Source organism: Falco naumanni, chromosome 2 (assembly GCF_017639655.2).
Source record: "Falco naumanni isolate bFalNau1 chromosome 2, bFalNau1.pat, whole genome shotgun sequence".
NCBI classification, from domain to species: domain Eukaryota; kingdom Metazoa; phylum Chordata; class Aves; order Falconiformes; family Falconidae; genus Falco; species Falco naumanni.
Window position 1 is genome coordinate 10832427 of NC_054055.1, and position 18999 is coordinate 10851425.

General features: G+C 41.2%; 1 protein-coding gene across 1 annotated transcript in view; it reads right to left on the bottom strand.

Annotated features, from left to right (window-relative positions):
• Positions 1-13918: 13918 nt before the first annotated feature.
• Positions 13919-18999, bottom strand: part of NOX4 (NADPH oxidase 4) — a 106914-nt gene continuing 101833 nt past the window's right edge. Inside the window, exon 18 of the mRNA XM_040584329.1 lies at positions 13919-14532. Within this exon, the coding sequence (XP_040440263.1) occupies positions 14412-14532 (121 nt within the window). The 3' untranslated portion in view covers positions 13919-14411. The remainder of the gene's footprint in view (positions 14533-18999) is intronic.

Sequence of the window (18999 nt, forward strand, 5' to 3'; positions counted from 1 at the left end):
AAGCATTTCTGTCTTCTGCTACCTTCTGCTACCAGAAAAGGTACTTGTCACTTTGGAAAAATCAGATCACTTCTAGACAGAAAGACTTTCTCCTTGGAACAAATATCCTTAAACCCACAAGTCTAGACACCAAGACTTAAAACTTACAGCCTTTTGTCTCATCCTAGGAGCCATAGCATTCCACAGCACCAAACAGAGATATCTGCAGGGAAGCAGTCACTTAGAAATTGTGTTTAGCAGTCTGGGTACAGATGACAGATTTGGGAATCACTGCAGTCACCATAATTAAGGTGACACTCTCCTACAAAGATACATACTACTGTAAAAAGTTACAGGAAGGCTTATTTGGAAAATTGAACTGTGAAGAGATCAAAAACTTAGTTTAACAAAATTAATTTTCAGGAAAACCAGAAGAACAGTTTTGGGAAGGGACACAGGACAAGTTGTTGGTTATTCAGGCCATCAGTCATCAGTCCACAATGCACGATTTCAGATTAGAAAGTGCACTGTTATTAAGCTCAGTCTAATGCTTAGGCATATGCTAAATAAGACACCAGAAAGAGTAATGATAAATCATGGAGCCATTAAATTCATGAGAATTAAATTTGGGAGGAGTTGGAAGAGGGAAATGGATGAGAAGCGCATATTATTTTAAGTCATTTCTCATAAAAAATGATGATGGGATTTCAGGAGAAACAATCCAAGTTGCATTGATTAGAAATTATTCCAAGGTGCCACTCTTCAGCCCTCTTGTAACATCCACGTGGCTGTAATGTGCTTTAGGCATGTTTAAGGCATCAGGTTCCTTGCAGTGAACAAGGCTTTAACTGGATTGCACAACTGCTCCCCAGCTTTTAGGAGACTGGTGGGACCAGCAATGGATACCTATCCCTTTTACCCTAGAATTCAGAATCAGGAACAGGTAATGAACCACCTATGTGTGCTCCTCAGACAGTCTCAATTTTGTAACACACTGCTTTTGCAGGTGGTTCTTCAGCTGAGATATTCCAGGACCTGGGAACCATTTCACACCTAGCCATACCTGCATTTGCAGCCCATAACGTGCTGTGTTTTCCAAATAAATGAGTATGTTCCCTGGAACATCAATGGAAGGAAAAAGGAGCTTTTGAAACAGACTTTGTACACTGAAATGCAAAAATCCAAGTCAGGTCAATCAGCTCTCCCTGGAGGTCTTTATAGGCTTTCACATCTCCCCACTGTTTATATGAGAAGGGTGTTCATTTATTTTAGGACATTTGGTTCATTGAATAACTGAAAATCATGAGAGGTTGGTGTCTGGATGGGTCAGACAGCGGCTGCTCAGCCCACAACTACTGTTTTTCTCTCTAGAAAGGCTCATCTATTAGTGGCAGCAGTCTTTGCCTGCCACTGCCCACCCTGCTGCTCACCTTGCTATCAAGAATTTCATAATGATCAACGATGCGCATGTAGCACTGAAGTGGGGAGGAGGAAGCAGTTTTTCTCTTCTGCTAGAAAAACAGCGAACTGCAATACTTTGCTTGCTGCCCAGTGTAAGGAGAGTTTATTTGCTTCAGAATTTTTAGCCAGGTTTTGTCAAAAAAAAAAAAATAGCCACCCCCCAATTTTTGTGCTCCCCTTCCCCTGCTCTTCTTATAAGAATAATGAGATTCCCCTCTTGATCAAATGCATTTGTGAAATGTATCATTTCCCATAAAAACTCTCCAAATATCAGTCAGAAAATCAAAGCTCATGAGCCAAAACACATTTTGCCAAACCTCATTACTTGGCCAGGGGAAGGTGAGTGGGAAAGGATATTGCTCTTAATGAAAAATATAATAATATTTTTTGAAAATATAATTTTTTTCTCTGACAGCTCTGCCCAGCATGCCACTGACCCTGTGTTATGTATGGACACCTTTTACATTTCCACTGCTCAAACTTCTCTGAAGTGGAGACATTAACTTTCTCTACATGTTTCTAACCTAAAAACTAAAAATAAATAAGAAGGAATATACAGGGTTGGGTGTGTGTGTGTGTGCCTTTTTTTCTTTCTTTGTCTTTCTTTTTTTTTTTTTTTTCTCTAGTTTAACTCCTTATCCTGGAAGGATGGTACCTTTTGCCATCATTATATCGACACAAGTCTGGAATGAGAAAGCAAAAAGTACAATCCTGAGATTAATATATGCAGTTTGTGTGTCATTACTTTTCAAAAATAAATAAAATACCCAGAACTTTTGACAGCAATTCTGAAAAATCTCAGAGAAGTCTGCACACTTGTATTAATCAATATTTCATGTGTAGTTTTCCTAAAAAAAACCCAAACCCACAACTCTGCCAAAGGCAGAAATGATGAGGTGGATGGTTACCAGGACATTTAATGTCTTGTAGAAAGATCGAGTGGGTGCTGTAGTCCTCAGTGCACCTGAAAGACCCCTAATGACATTACTGGGAAGTAGATTACGAGTTTTAAAACAATTGTTTCAGATTTGCTGTAGAATCAGCAGCATCTTGAAGATTGTAATAAGATATCAGCTCTCCATTAAGATCTATAAAAAGCAGTATGGTCTCAACAGGTAATTCCAACAAAACACACTGTGAAATACTTTACCAGATTGAGCAGACTAAAGCAAATACCCAGATCATGTTTCACTCAGTCAGGCTCTCAAGTGCTCATCTTAAATGAGAAGGATTTCTGCACACTTCTGGTATAGGAAGGAACTTTATTCTTGATTTTGGTGGGTTAGTGGCAGGTAGGTCCTGTTTTCCTTTCCCGCTGTGCTCTAAACAAAGACAGAGAGAGTGCAGAGGACTGATGTTCTGAGTTCCAGTGGTGGGATGATTGTGTATGAGAATGAGATTATATATTCTGTTTCTGAGATGGTCTCATAGTTGCAGACACACAATATATTTGGTACAGTCCTGCATTTTGAATGGTCTGGATTTATCAGAAATTTTAAGAGATGGCATATGAACTAAGCATGTGCCTAATGCTTTCAGTCAGAAAATTACTCTGGGTGGCTAAAAAAGGGTGCCTAGTACAATTTTCATACTTTGGGTATCCTATGTGGCTTCCTGCTGTCATCCCGAGGATTCTGGGTCTCCTGCAGCGTATCTGCTGACCCTGTGTGAATGTTTCAGCTAGTTTAGGGCACCTCAAACAGTGCTAGAGCCTCTGTTAAAGCAGCAAAATCCCAGCCTCCCTTGCCAGCAGTAATACATACGCACATATGCACATACACAATGCTTCCATGATTAAAGCAGTATGTCATTAATTAAAACCAGGTCACAAACAGCAACTCAACCATGTTTTGCTGTCTTGGAATGGTTGTTTATTCCAAAGTCATGAAGTTTCCTGTAAAGTAAATACCTTGAGAGTACAGTGCCATAATTACATGACGAGTAAATGTACAGTGCTTTGTCAAATACATTTAAAGACATACACTCACATTAGGGTGTCCTGCTAATATAACAGAATGTAAAAATAACGTCTGAACAGCAACAGAACTCAGCAGCCAAATACTTCACTTCGCAGGATTGCCATTAAGATAAAATGGTTAATTCAGTCTAGTATTTTTTGGAAATGAGCATCCTTTCCATACTGCAACCAAGATTTTGCAGTTTAACTCCACAAATTTGAAGTGAAGGACTATTTGCCAGGCGTTCCATAAAACTCTTCTCAGATGTGACCATTCTCATTTTACAGGCAGGCAAAAAGAACATGGGATTTTAGAAAGGAGCTTAATGCAGCTGGGTATCAAAACCTCAGCGAACTTGAATTCTTCATGTTACTCTGAAAATCCTAGGCAGAGTGACTGGTTTGTAAGGAAACCGTAAGACTGTGGGATAAACCCCAGGATTTCTCCCTGTCTGATCCCTTTTTTACCCTATGGTTTGCAACTGGAGTCACAGGGCTGTATAATTAAGAAAGGGACACAATGGTAAAAGATTTCTGCATATGACTCAGGAAAAAGAGAAGAAAAGGACTCAGGAAAAAGAGAGAAAAAAAAAAACAACCCAACCCAAACATTATTTACGATCTGTTTTCTAGCTCTGCCTTATTATACAGCTAACTGGTAAAAGCTTTGCTTCATTTGATGGGAACTGGAAGAGTTGAAAAGCTTATTGAAGCTCTTTGAGGGTTCACAAGGCATGCAGTTACAACAGTGACCTATTTAAATCCTTCCAGCCAGTAAAACAGTTCCTCTGTTGTGTTGGGTGGCAGCAAGCTGAAGGTACAAAATGGGCTGTTTCACATGACAGGAGTATGACTTGTTATGGGCAGAAACCCACTAAGTACTATTCTTTTTCTTAAAGTCAAGCCTAGGGAAAAAAATTCAAAATGAAAGTTTAGGATGAAATTTTGCTTTCTGTTCCACTTGGAAACTAAACAGACATTTCTCTTCAAAGAATTGTACCACATCCTCATCTAAAAACCCGTAAGAACAGATTGAAATTACATTAATGTAAACAGGCATCTCTGAAAAGAACACTGAGTACTCAAAATTGTGGACTTTTATGCTTTCTTTCCAAAATGGTTATCTTGCATATCGTATAGAGATTAAAAAGTAAATGCCACCTTCTTTTTAATACATTATTTTTATTTCAGCTCTAGTGGAAAAAATAATCGATTACAGAATTCAGAACAAATTTTCTGGGCTCTTTCTTTTGGGACAGGAAACAGCGAGGGAAGAACGTGTTCAGTAGTGAAGAAGTCAAGACCTTCAACTTCAGAAAGGACAAGGCATTCATTTTTTCTGTCACATTATATGTGTTAACTGGAAATAACTGCTTCCAAGGTGTACTTCTTAAAAGAAGAATGGGAAAGCTGAACTTAAGTTTATTGCTTTTTCCAAATTTTAGGGATGGCAACAATTTCATTTGGGGTACGTATCTTCCTTCCCAAGAGTGGATTTTAATTTATTATTTTCTGTCTGTGTAGCACTCTGGTTCAAAGAAGTCCTTTGACTAGTGGGATCACAGGCTGAGTTCTTTCCAGGATACCCATGTTTGTAGTAGTGTGCCCAGTTCTTAGACATTTACCATGTCAAACTCTCATATGGCTTATGAACGCCAAATAACTACTCAAAGTGAGAAAAACATGGATCATTTGTCTCCTTCCTTTCCAAGATAATTCCTAACCCTATATCCTCATCACCTCAGAAGCTATTATGAGATAACATAAGCTGTGGCTAAAGAAGGCTAAGTGCCCAATGTGCTCCCTGCCCTCAGTACACACAGCTCTCTCCTGGGATGGCTGGTGTGTGCCCAAGAGTCCATCAAGCTCTCAGCAGCTGGCTCAGCATCTGGACTCAGATTATGGAGCAGCCCAAGTCTAGGCCTGTCGCAGACATTGCCTTGAAAGTTCCAGTGACAGTGTAGACAAGATCCTAGAGACATGCTTTGCTTTAAAAGGAAGATACTAATTTTTCAAAGCTCAGATTGTGGTAATATTGCTTAGTTTGAACAGTACCTTTCAATAACAAAGGTTGGAAAGAAAAAAAACCACCCCAAGAATGCTTCGCCATTAGAAAATAATAGCATTTTTCACCTGGTTTCCGCTGTCCTTCTAAGCATCTTGGAAGATTTTTTTTAAAAACAGACATGTTTTGAACATGGTAACATTTCCCAAGTAAAAAGAGCGGGTTATTTTTTTTGTTGTTCTGAAATGAAAATATATTTATATAAACAATATAAAACCATAGAACATGAAAAAAAAACCCAAACCATACACATGATGCAACTAATAGAGCTGGCACAGTCAAAATATCTTTTTGGACAACAGTTGAGGAAAAATGTCACAATTATGCATTTTCTTCTCAATTATCACAGACCAAGGCAACCATATCTTACCCAGATGTGCTTGATCAAATTTGCTCTTGCAAGTGATCAGAAGAAACACAGGGAGAGAAAATCTCAGTGGGATTAAGGGTTTCACAACATGGCACATACGAGCTAAGGCTACTTGTTTCAGAAAAGGCTAATTAATAAGCCCAGAACTTCATCAATATACGAAACCTGGAAGAGGGTCTTGGTCACATCTGAATCTCAGTGAATGCTCTGCCTTTCTGCAAGCACCACAGCATCAGTGCCTCCTTCTCAAAGATGCAGAGTAGAACATATGAGTTGGGAGCTGTCTGCTTAACAGCACAATACTTCTTCTTTACCTTTATAAACAATGAGCTCTCAAGCTCCCTGAAGCAAAGAAACCAGGTGAGGAAATATTTAATCAGTGAAAAGAGGAATTTATATGCAGTTGATAAACTAGGGGCTGTATGGAAATAAGAGAATGTAATTGAAAAAAGCAATCCTTTCCATCACTGCCCGCTGTCCTGAAATGCCTATGTGTAAAAGCAGAAACATGACTTAATTTCAGTGATGGCCACAAATGAGCCAGCTTTCACAAAACCAAATCACTGATTCTCATTCAGCAGATGACATAATCTTTGCTGTTATGAGTTTTCTTGATTTTCTTCACAGCTGTCCTTGTGGCACTGCCTCTTGTCTCATTCTAAAAAGCATCTCCCGCAGTGGGATGTTGCAACTCATCACTTTCCTAAAGCTAATCAGAGTGACTAAAAGATCCCCATTGATTGTGTACACTAGGAGCGTTATAAAGGCTGGTGTATGCTATGATTAAAACTGAGGACCTCTGCATTTCCCAAAGTGGTGTTTTCTCGAGTTAAGGGAAGAAGAAGGTGGGAGGAGCCCCTTTACACATCATGTGCTATGGAGGAAGGAAGAGCACAAAGGAGGACTCCGTGACACATGGATGAGGATGTTTCCAGTGATCCAAAGGTTAGGGCACATCTCGGGATGAAGGCTGAGGTAATGCAGAAGGAAGAGATGGGTATGAAAGCTAATCTACAGAGAGGGAGTAGACTAAGGTTAACAAAAGCACCAAAGCATCCAGCTCCAACAGGGAATGACACCTCACTATCAGGTGAGACCCTTTGCAAAGTTGCACCTCAGCCACATTTTTAAGCTCTGCTTGGGGACATTATGTTTTTCTCAAAAAGTGTCTATCAAACTGTTAAAAGCACGTAAGCAATCAAAAAGAGTAATGCCATAGGTGAATTTTCACATTCTTAGCAAACACTTTTTGCGAGTTAATTCTCAAATTTGCATAAAAAATGCAATAAAGGAAAAACACAGCACTTGTATCTTCACTGCAGAGATTTTGCCATTTATTCCTCATGAACAATAGTGCAAACATAGGCAGGGTATATTCAGTTGTCAGTGGAAGCTGGCATTCACCATCCTCATCTGTTCCAGACAGTATATGCTTTAAGCACTAACACCTAACGAGGTACAACATCATCCCCTGCTCCCCAGTCCCTGAACAACGTGCTGCTACAAAGCTACAGAAATACAAAGGGTATGTCCATACCCTCAGCTAACCACACAACTGAGACTGCACTCAGGACTCAGAGCAGCTCATTGTCTACACAATTCACCCTCAGATATGACAGGTCTGAACTCCAAGCTGGAAGGTGCACACAGGTGGCTCGCCTGGCTGCATTTAAACCTGTTTTTCATCTCACATTGCAGACCCAACCCGAGAGCCCTCGACTTTCCCTGATGCCAAAGTGTACCTTTAAGACAGGCTCTGACTCAGCACTGTTCAAAGATGTGACAGCCAATGTTGTTACATGACCTGATTCTGACTACAGATCATGTATCACTGCTGTGTTTCTCCTTAAAACAGTTTTCCTCTTTGCCTTAAACTTCGCTTCTTCCAGCAGCTTGCAGAGTTTCTGTGCAGCATTCCTAACCAGGCTGCAGTGAGTGCAGCTCGGGACACAGTCCACTTTATATGCGCTCTGGCATTTTGCATTTCTCTCAGATTATTAAAGGGAGAAGAAAAGGCTCAGAGGCATTACTTATTCAACTCAGAAACAACCCGTTATCGCTGTGTTACATTTCTAACATGCAAACACCACTACACATCACTAGGAGGGAACCCGTTATTCCTGAAAAAGAAATAACATGCTCTTTTGAAATGAAAAGATTTCCCTGCCCTGCTGTCGATGAATATATTCTTGGTTATAGCACAATGAAGTTTTTGCTTTTCCTCCCCCAATTCTCAGCCAAATTTCTTCCCCGGGGCTGTAGAGTATGAGATGAGCAGCATGACCTTGCAATGACAGAATTTTAATGTGTGACTGGTGCACCAAAAGCAATGCAGCAGCATCTCTCTTCTCAGTGTTGCTATGTTCACTAGACATTTATGTAACACTGCTTCCCATCCTCAAGGCTGTCCTTACCTAGGGTCAGCAGCAACAAACACAAAATTTATTTATTGAACTGTCAAAGCTACTTACATCTAGCACAGAGAACTATACACTGCAGTATTTTGTGAAAAGTTGTTAACAGGCCATTCCCAGCCCCAAAGCTGCAGAAGTAGATGTTTTTTGAAACAGGTTAACTCGAAAGAGTCAGTGGTGGATTTATTTCAAACAAATTGCTTATTTCCAAGATGCTAAAATATAGTAGTTTTCTTCTGCGTTTTAGCAAGGAGTTGTGCACAGAGAGGCGATGTATTTACATGTATTAGTTCTCAAACCCCAGGGAGATTTGTATCCACATGTAGACAATAGGACTTGCTTTTTATTTCTAAAGTTGAGAAGCCAAGAAGAACATCTCTCTCCTTCTCCTTTGCTCTCAGGTTCAAAATAATTAATCCTCTTCACTGTTGGTATTCATCATCCTCTCTTGCCCTTCTCGGTTTGCTCCTCAATAGACAGCAGTTTACCTGAAGCTTCAGGAGCTACTCTTGGCTTCCCTCTCCTGTTGTAACAGTACAGAGCATTAGGACAAAGGTGCAGATTTTGGGCTGTAGGATGGACTGACTTTGCCAGGAAGATGCAGATAGCATGTAAATTTTTTTTGCAAGGTCTGACACCCTCAGAAATCCAAAGGCTCTGTTAAGAGGCAATCTACAATTGGGATGGGTGGCTTTCTCCAGCTTTCTCCCCATGCCCCTGTAACAACGGGACAGATCCACTGCTGTTTGCACAGCTCCAGCAGCTGCCTCTTGCAAATCCGATCCTTCTAGAGAATGTAGCTCTTCAGGTATGGCAAACCTTGAGCATTCGCTGCAAGTTTGGACCTATTCATAACATCAGAGGAACTGCACAGCATTCCTCACTACCAAACCAGATCCCTTCTCTCTTACACCATGGCTGATACCATTAGTGGCATAGTAAACCTTCACAAATACTCAAACAGCCCTTTAAAGGAGCAGCATCTGTTGGTCAGAACCTTCGTGTAACAGCATGTGTTATACATGTCAGTCCAGTAGAGGACTCAGGGTTCAATCCTAGAAGATGCTGGCTAATTAATCTACTGTACCCACAAAAGAAATTCAAATTCCACTTTCTGGGATTTACTATGCTTAGTACAGACATTGAAATATCATGCTATTTATGGGAATAAAGAGTTTCATTTCGGCTCCATGCACTTCACCAGTGCATCACTGTAGTGGCCTTAAAGAAACACACCAGCAGCAGAGACGATGCAAACCCCAAAACACTGTTCACAGTTGAGTCATCAGCTATGTTATATACATTCCTGGAAAATGTACATTCATTATAGATAAGCTCAGTTCAGCACAGGCACCACTGGCATTTTGATTAAACCTTACTGTTAAATCCTTTTTGCTAAAACAATAAAAACTGGTTTTATTTGTGAGAGCTGGGTAATCTGCAGACAAATCAGATGCACAATCCAGAGGAGAACAGACCTAGCTTGTCTTAAATCACACTGGCATGTTTATGAAATGATTGCCAGGGTGAAGTGAAAATTAATCTTCCTAGAAGCCCTTTTCTTCTTTAAACAAGTAAACATTGCATTTTAATAACTATGTCTCTTCTCTGACTTGCAGGGCTTGAACTGCTATAGGCAATGACTAGTTAGCCTCCTGCCTGCTTCTCTAAGTGATGTCTTGCAGTCTGAAACTGTAACCTGGTACATTAGTGTTGAGTAGAGGCTTTTCTCTTAGGCTGCTGTTCTAAAAGCAAATCTCTTACCAAGCCATCACTTCTCTGCTCTGTCAGGCTGTGTTACAGCTACATTACTGTTCCCAATGAAGTGGTCCGCCACGCGTACTATTTGCCCCTTCTCAGCCAGCTCCAAATCATTTTCACCTGTGTGAGAAGTATTAGAAGCAAAGGGACAACTGCACTAGCTTGCACTGTCTGTGAAGTGTGCTCACAGGTTGCTTCCATGCTTATATCAGACTACATATGGATGGAAGTACATAGAGCACTTCTCTCACCTGCAAAGCACATCTGCTTAACAAGCCAGGTGAAGATCTGCAACCAAAGGAAACAATGGGGATTGAGAGCTGAGGGAGTAAGCCCACGACTGGGATGCAGTGGCAGCTGAATGTGCGCAGTGCTTTCATACACATCTCCACATCAGGCTTGCGTGGGCGGGAGTTGTCAAACAGCAAGAGGGTTTATCTCTTTTCCCTTTACCACAACTGTTCCCTAGTCTGTTGTGGCTAAACAATCAGCATTTTGCAGGAAAATCAACTTTCTAGCCTAAGCAGTGCAGTCATGGGCTAGGCGTCTGTGGTATACACTGGTATCCTTTGGCCAGCCCAGGTTCAAGGCTGCATGTTGTGATCTCTTGTATTCCTTTCAGATCTGTCTCCTAGAAGAACAGGCAAAGAACCAAGGAAGAACTCGCATGCTATTAATACCATATATCGAAATAGGGCAGTGTTGCTCCAATCTCAGGGCTGAAATAATCATCATGGAGAGACAGGCTGCACTGCAGACTACAGAGGTGAAGGTCGCTCCTCATCAGGCCTTCCCACGCTCCAGCAGGGCTCACCTCGGCAGTCCTTTGCTACAGCAGTGAACGCTTACTCACACAAGTAATCTCAGTGCTATGGGAACAGGATTTCTCGGGTAAATCTGATTAATCCAGCTGTTAGCTGTGTAAAGCCTCGAGTCTCACATTGCTGTACAAGGGCTGGAGTCCTGAAACACTTCTGGTGACTAAAACACAAAGATCCCACTGAGCAAAGACTGAGCAGTCTGCAGTTTTGTGCCAGACACTGAGTGAGAAGTGGCAGAATACATGGTGGGATCCCTCCCCTGCAGGAGGGCACTTACGACAGACTCACTTACAGGACTCAGTTTAAAGCATTAAGAGACATTGAACTACATAAATCCGGTTGATCTGCAAATGTGGAATTAAGTGCTGTCAGCCTTCACTTACTTGTCTGGTACCAAGTTATATTTTCATGTATGCTTGGCTTACAGATAAAAAAAGCTATGGAGTTTTTTAAAAGAGGGGTTGGTTTGGTTTTACAAGCTGGAGACGTACTCAGAAACAGCAAGTACAATGCAGCTTGTAGGAAGGCAGCGTTTATCATAACATCTGCCACTCTTGAAGCCAATTCACAGTCACCAACCCTAAAACTTTTTGCTTCTCTAAAACGCATTACTCACGGAAAAAGAAAAAAAAAAAAACACCAACCACAACTGAGGCTTTTAACTTTCCCCAAAACTCACCTTCACCTGGTCTAGCAATTGCTTATATCGGCAATAGAAAGGTTTACACAAAACAAAACACAAATACGGTTGCATAGCAATTAGACAGAACTTTTCACTGCAAGTGCACTAAAGTGATCCCAAAACATTAATTAAGCCTCACAGCACTGCAGAAAGGTAGACAGTCCCGAGCCTGTTTCAGAAGTGGGTCAGTTGAGGCTGGTACGGGACAAAGGCAAAAAGAGGAGATCCTGTCTCTGCTTATATCTCACTTTGACAGAACTGCTTAATGTAAAAACAGGCATTTAACAATCCTACACACAGCATCAGCTCCTGCTACAATGCAGAACAAGAGCACAGTACTAGTATTGCTATTTTAATTCTAAAGCGCTACCTATATAGGAGCTGAGCCACAAAATATAATCTGTTTTAGCACAGAGCTAACTACAAAACTAGCTGCTCATTATACGGTAATGGAACCGACATCTATCAGGCAGGAGATGTGAAACGACAAACAACATTGTGATTAGATGACTCTAAACTGTATTTTTTTAAAAAAATTAGATACTAGACCCTAAAACAGGAGGAAGAAGATCACTGTCTGGTTGTGGTTAATAGATACAGTCACAATTCCAATCATAATTTAAGTTAACTGCCAGCAAACAAAAAAGCCTGCAGCATCAGCAATATCCAATAACTATGCATTTTGCCATCAGTGTCATGTTTATAATAAACCCCATACAGGCAGTATTAGAAATAATTTTAATGATTAAAACGTTCTAATCCTTTGCTGCATACCTCTGGTTTTACAGTGATGGATGAACGAGATCCAATGGGAAAATAATGATCCTTCCCAGCCTCAAAAAAAGAAATTAAAATCAGTAGCTGCAATGTAGGCTCCCGTCTCACACTCCATTTCTATTTTGTCTTCTCCCCTCTTGGCTGCTTTGAGAATTCTCATCAGTATGAGTATGCCCATCTCTGGCTCTTTCCTTCCCCCCTGAATTTCAAATCGGGCACAGCCAGAGGTAAAAACTTCAGTGCAAAGTCCAGACACTGAGGAACACCCCCCCACATGGCTTCGCTGCTGCACCTCTACCTTGCTGCTCCACTGAGGGCAACTCCTGAGCAGAAGCTGCCAAGACAAAGACCAAACTCATTTTCACTAGTTACACATACAACATGCCTGTACACCACCTACCAGAAAAATGCTTCCTTCTGAACAGATTCTGATACTTGTAGATCCCTGTAGAGGGTCTGTGTTGTGAGCTGAAAATTAGTGCCTTTCCTATTAAAACAACAAGATGTTCGCTGGAAATATGCAAACCAAATCAAATGCACTGTGCTAAATACAGGTGAACCACAGGTGTGAGAGGTGCTGAGCCATCTTATGTCTGTGTGTGCTGCAAACATTACACAGTACTCCTCCCAAGCTTCTGCTGGAGATTAAGAGGGGCAGGTTTTCAGCATGTGTAAAGTGATGCTGCCCTATTAAGATGCACTAGAATGATGCCCATTTATGCCAGCTAAGTGTCTGACTCCTGCTTAAATGCCCTCTTCTCAGCAAAATAAGGGAAGGGGGTAAAGAAGAAATAAAAGGAGTTGGATTAGCTATTGGGTGGAGGAAAAAAACCTTGCTCCTCAGAACCAAAAAGTTATAAAGTACCTGCCATAACCTCTAGCCCTTCCATGGCAAGTATGAGCAGAGTGGAGACAGCTGTGAGGAGAAGAGAAGATCTTAAATGTGCGTGTTTCAGATCCCTTTGGAACATACTGAAAGCACACTGTAGCTCCTGGAAGGTTTCCCTCTGCACACATGATGCAAAGAGCCACAGTAATGAGGGCTTTGCTCTTACTCTGCTGTAGATCTAGCCTGATCCTGCCTTCAGTGACATCAGTGCAAAGAAGTGTGACTCCAGGGAAGGTACTCAAAGGATCACAGTCAACCAAATACACGCTGGGACCTCTAAAATTGTATTTAAACCTGTTGCATTATAAAATGATCAGTAAGACCATCTGAATGCTTCAAGCATTTGACCTGCAGGGCATGTGAGTGCAGAATGAGTGCAACTTCCACACTGAGCACGTGCTATAATAAAACATCATATCCTGCCTCCTCCTTTTAATTGCTTTTCCTGTTCCATCTTTCTGGCTGCCTAAATCACACTGATTTTGCAAACTCACTGAATGTTGAGTCGATGCAAGATAGAGAGTTCTCCACATACAGCTGTCTGCTTACCAGAAGGCTGTGATTTACATCACAGAGGGGTCTGCCCACAGGTACTACACAGTTGTGCTCGCTTTTCCATAGGTTAACTTACATCTTTCCCAATATTCCACTCTCTTCCATTTGGGGTGGGAATATTCACATCCATTACAGAAGTAGACTAGCAAGAGTAACAGTCATTATTGTAAATACAGAATCCCAATTCTGCAATGTATAAAATGTTTAATACGGAGTGTTTTCACCCCAAAGCCATGAGATCTGTATACCAACAAAAGCGATAGTCTTTGCAATACACTATGTTTTGTCATTTGGATTAACCTGGGGTTTGGTTTAATGATCCAGCTTCAGAGGACTGAAGTGGAAGAAGTTCAAACGTTCCACGGATTCTTCTTCTGTCTGCTTTTAAAGCAATTGTGTCTCCCCCCAGCTTCTGTACTTTTTAATTAACAGAAACAACTCCAAAGAATCACCGCTGCCACAAATACCGTGCGAGCGCATTTGGGTTTGAGCTTAAGCACTTATTATTTGTTGGTATACTGCCACATCCATCATTTTCCAAAGTCTTAAATAATCATAAATAAGAAAATCTGTGCTATTCTTTGGTACATTTCTGTTTAAACCACAGCTGAACTTTTAAGTTGTACAAACAAAAAATTGCACTTTTATCTTCCAGAGAGTCTTGCTAGTCCAACAGACTTTCAGCTGAAGGATTCTTTATTATACTCAAACCTTGTCCCATAAGAGTTGCTGCTGTTGCTCAGTTTATGAAGTATCTTAGAGATTTTGTTTGGTCCACAACAGAAAACTCCAATGGTCTTCCTGTTAAGAAAAAAAAAAAAAAAAAAAAAGAAAGAAAGAAAAAGAAAGAAAAATTAAAAAAAAAGAAAGAAAAAAAAAAAGAAAAAAATTATGATGTTGCAAATAAACAGTAATTTCTAACAATAGACAGAATTGGATTCTGGCCTCACTCTATCATACATAAGTCAACTACGCATAGATTTTAAGGTGAGAACAGCTCACTAGATCGTGTAGTTAGCATTACCGAAAGCACCAGATCTCCCAGGTATCCCCACCACAAGACATATTACTTATTTGACTAAGACAACTCTCAGAAAAAAGTGCCACATCTTAGTCTCAAGACACCAAGTGATGAAAAATTACTACTTCTCACTCTAATTTTTTCCATGATTAATCATTTTTTTATTAAAAATGTGTCTCACTGTAATGACTTCATTAGTGTAACTCGTGATTTACACCAGCAGGAGATCTAGTCACTAACGGTGATTTGTTACACTAATGAAAACAGAGCACTACTAACCCGTGATTATTTCTGGCAGCAGCAGAATAATTTTACCGCTTTAGTTTTACATTAGCATGCAATCTGTCCTTCAACAGCTATATCGGAAAGTCTTATGAAAAGCCAAATACAGAATATGGTACTTGTTCATCATCCAAATCTATCAGCCTAGGTTCATTAGTTAACCTGACTTTTTCACACCACCACTCCACTGACAACAGCTCTTTGCTCTCTGGTCACTTTAAACACAGGCTGTAAGTCAGATTTACAGTCATACGGCATCTAAGGGCTCACAACAGTAGCCAGCATCAGAACAGGGCATATCCACAACAGTGGGCCTGAGCCATTATGATATTCATCATCTCCCTGTTTTCTGAAAGATGAGAAGGGAAAGAAAGGAGCAGGGAAAGAGGATGCAGTGCTGTCTCTTTGATAACACGGGGAAAAAAATAATTCTTCATGTTCCTACTGAAATTGTGCCACTACAGAGAAAGATCTTAAAGATTTACCAGGATGGAGAAACAGCATGCAAGAGGGAACATGACTCTTGCAATTTACAGCACTCACCAAGAGGCTGGAGACTTGAGTTCTGGTCCCCGCCTCCAGGACTGTTTCAGTATTTTATCCAGTGACTATTTAATATAAAATACTCATCACATGCAGGATAATCAAATGCACAATTTCACAAAGCTGCCTGTGTATGTGTTTGGTGAGAGAAGGGAAATAATACGTACAAGAAGAAAACTTGGATGGAAGTGTATGTGCCTGATGTTAGGCTGCAGCTCAAATACCGTGGCAGTCCATGCCATACCAGTGCGCAGCAACACTGGCATGGTACAACTGAGGAGTCAAAACACCAAAAAGCATCACAAAGTTATGCAGGTAACTGCAACGGTGTCCTTGTGCAGGCACCTTATAACACTGATTTCAGTTGCCTTCATTTACATCTCTCATATCAATCCATGGCAAACATTCGTAACTCGTATTTTGCTCAGCCTTATGTGTATCTATACAACGTTCCCATCCTGGTAGTACTCCTTTCAATGGCAAGGGGTGTTGTGTTGGTGCCTGGATTTGCAGAAATAATGAGATTGCTATTGGTTGTTGCTCTCAAATAAGATTCCTCAGCACTTGCAGACTCTGAAAACTCTCTAATCCATGCACAGTGGAGAAAAACAGTGCATGAGCTGCCAGCAGGAATCTGTCTTCTACTGTGTAATTAATTGAGAGAATTAATGTTGTTGGGTTTATTTTTCATTAGTTTAATTAGTACAGACAACTGATAAATAAAACTCAGCAAGTTTGTCCATCTTTCTCTCTTTCATTACATATATATACCCTCCAAAGCACATACACATTGTCCTGGTCTCAGATGGGATGGAGTTAATGATCTTCTCAGGAGCTAGTGTGGTGCTGGGTTTTGGCTTTGATGGGACTTTCCAGTTCCTCGGGCTTCACCAGCAAAAAGGCTGGAGGGGCGCAAGGAACTGGGAGGGGACACAGCAAGGACAGCTGACGCGAACGAGCCAAAGAGGCATTCCATAGCACGGGGATCATGCCTGGTATATATACCTGGGGGTGGCCAGGGCAGGTGGATCATCGCCCAGGGACTGGCTGGGCATCGGTCAGCGGGCGGTGAGCAGTTGTGTTCTGCACCATGTGCTCCTTCCTTCTGTTCCCTCTGGATTTTATTCCTTCCCTTCCCCTGTTCATTGTAACTGTTATTGCCATCACTGTTATTATTGTTCTTTCATTTTTATTCTATTTCCATTATTAAATTGTTCTTATCTCAACCCTTAAGTTTTACATTCCTTTCCAACTCTCCTCCCCATCCCTCGGGGTGAGGGGTGAGTGAGCGAGTGGCTGCGTGGTACTTAATTACCAGCCGGGGTTAATCCACAACACATGTCTAAGCAGCACACACTGTTAATGTATTCCCATTCCGGCAACATATTTCCAAGGTACACTAAATTTTTGGCCAGTGAACAGAATCACAGAAAGGTTAAGTGATTTGCCTAAGGTCACACAAGAGACTTGTGGCTAAGAAGGTCTCCTGAAACCCAGCTGAGCCACTGTCCTATGCGGTGAGCCAGAAGCTCTCAACCTTCCTTCCCAGGACACCCACCGTCAGCAGCGATTATGGACATCCCTTCACGTGCCTCTTACCTCCCACAGCTGATGCCCCATGTCCTTCCCCACCTACACCCCTCACTTCCTTGCTTGCAGATACTTTCCTCCCTGCCTTGCTTGTCTCCTGCCTAGTGCCTGTGACACAAGCGGGCAGGCAGCTGAAAGCACCTACCTACTACATGGAGCAGCATACTACTACCCTGAGCTGATGGGCTTTAATTGTGTATCACTTGTTTGAGTCAATGGCTCGCTTTGTTGCTCAGATGCAAACAGGCAGCTAGTAGTGCTATGTCTGAAAATCTTTATAAATATCACTAACATTTTTATAATCAGGAAAACTATGTTATAGGCATATATATATATGTATATACTATACATATATATATGTATAGTATGTTATTACTTTGTAGTAATCTGAACATTAATACAGAATTTTACTCATTCAGAGCACTAAGCAAACAACTCCTGTTTCCTATGTTCCTGTGTTCCTATGGTATGAGTAGGTCAGAACGTATTCTTACATCCATTTTATGAGCAGGGGGAGGTGATGGAGAGGTGAACGCTTTGCTACCTAGAGAGGACAGTCAGGACTCTAAATGCTCCAGTTTCAAATCCCACATTCATTCCTAGAGAGACGTTTCTCCTTTAGACTGCACAAGAAATGTATCATGGTGCTCAGTGCCTTTCTCTCCTACATATACTCATGTCTTTTTCTAGGTCGGTCTCCATCCGGAAAAAAGCATGTGTCCACCTCATCTAAGTGAAACTGAGAAAGCCTGACAGCCAAGGCATGGTGTAAGCTTTTCATTCAGGGCACAACTGAGCAGGAACAAGGCTGCTGCTCCATCCCCCAAAAGACAGCCCGGAAAACCAAGAGCAGTACTTTATTAATTATACAAACCGTCCCAACGCACACCGCTGTGACTGCAGGTGTCATATAAAATATCAACAGTAGATGGCACGCGGCTGCTCCGCTTCCTCCAGAAGAAAGCTCAGGAACCTGATGCTGTGCTGTCCCATGTAAGGCTCTGCTCTGAAGCTCTGGCAAAGCTCAGACCTTAACAAATGTGCTTGGTTTATTTGGGACCCAAACAGCAACAACAGCAACAATTCACAAACCACAAACCCATCAGATGGCTGAACTGATGAGAGGTTTGCCAGCTGCATGTTTGTTTATGCACAGTTTTTACAAAAATCACAAGATAAAACGTGGAACATAGCTTGGCTGCCCATAAACAAGCTCAAGGGGATGATTGCAAATACATGCAAAAGCCTGGACACTGGCTCCAGATGCTGGAAACAACCTGGTTGCCCTGTTTTGGGTTTTTTTCTTTGTCTGGATTTGTTTTTTTGCCTTCTTATTGCAGCAGGGTCATTTAGATTGGAAGTTACGGAGAAGAAAGAACTCAAACAAAGCCTAGTAGGAGTCCTTGAAATTGGACTATAGAGAAAAACCGAAGTTCCCATCTCATCCAGGGAAATGAGGCGAATATTTACCTACAACAGGTGCATTTCTGTGGGATAGCTGAGTTACAGGTTACACTACTGTCCATCATGTTACGTGTAACTACCTCTACAGATACAGACCTGTATCTGTAAACCCTGATAAAGGGGTGACAAAGGGTGAGGAAGCCTACATCTTAGCAAGCTGCAGAATAATCAAGTCAGAACATATTTAGGTACCATAAAAGACACCTTGCTTGGAAATAGTGGCACAATTTAAAGACCTGATGTGAAAATGCAGAGGAAATGGTACTTGAAATCTAATTAGGAGTAAAGTGATGGAAAGCACAAAAGAAAAAGCAAGTATGACTACCACTAATAGCTTCATCTATATTATGTGCACTTACAGCCTTGCA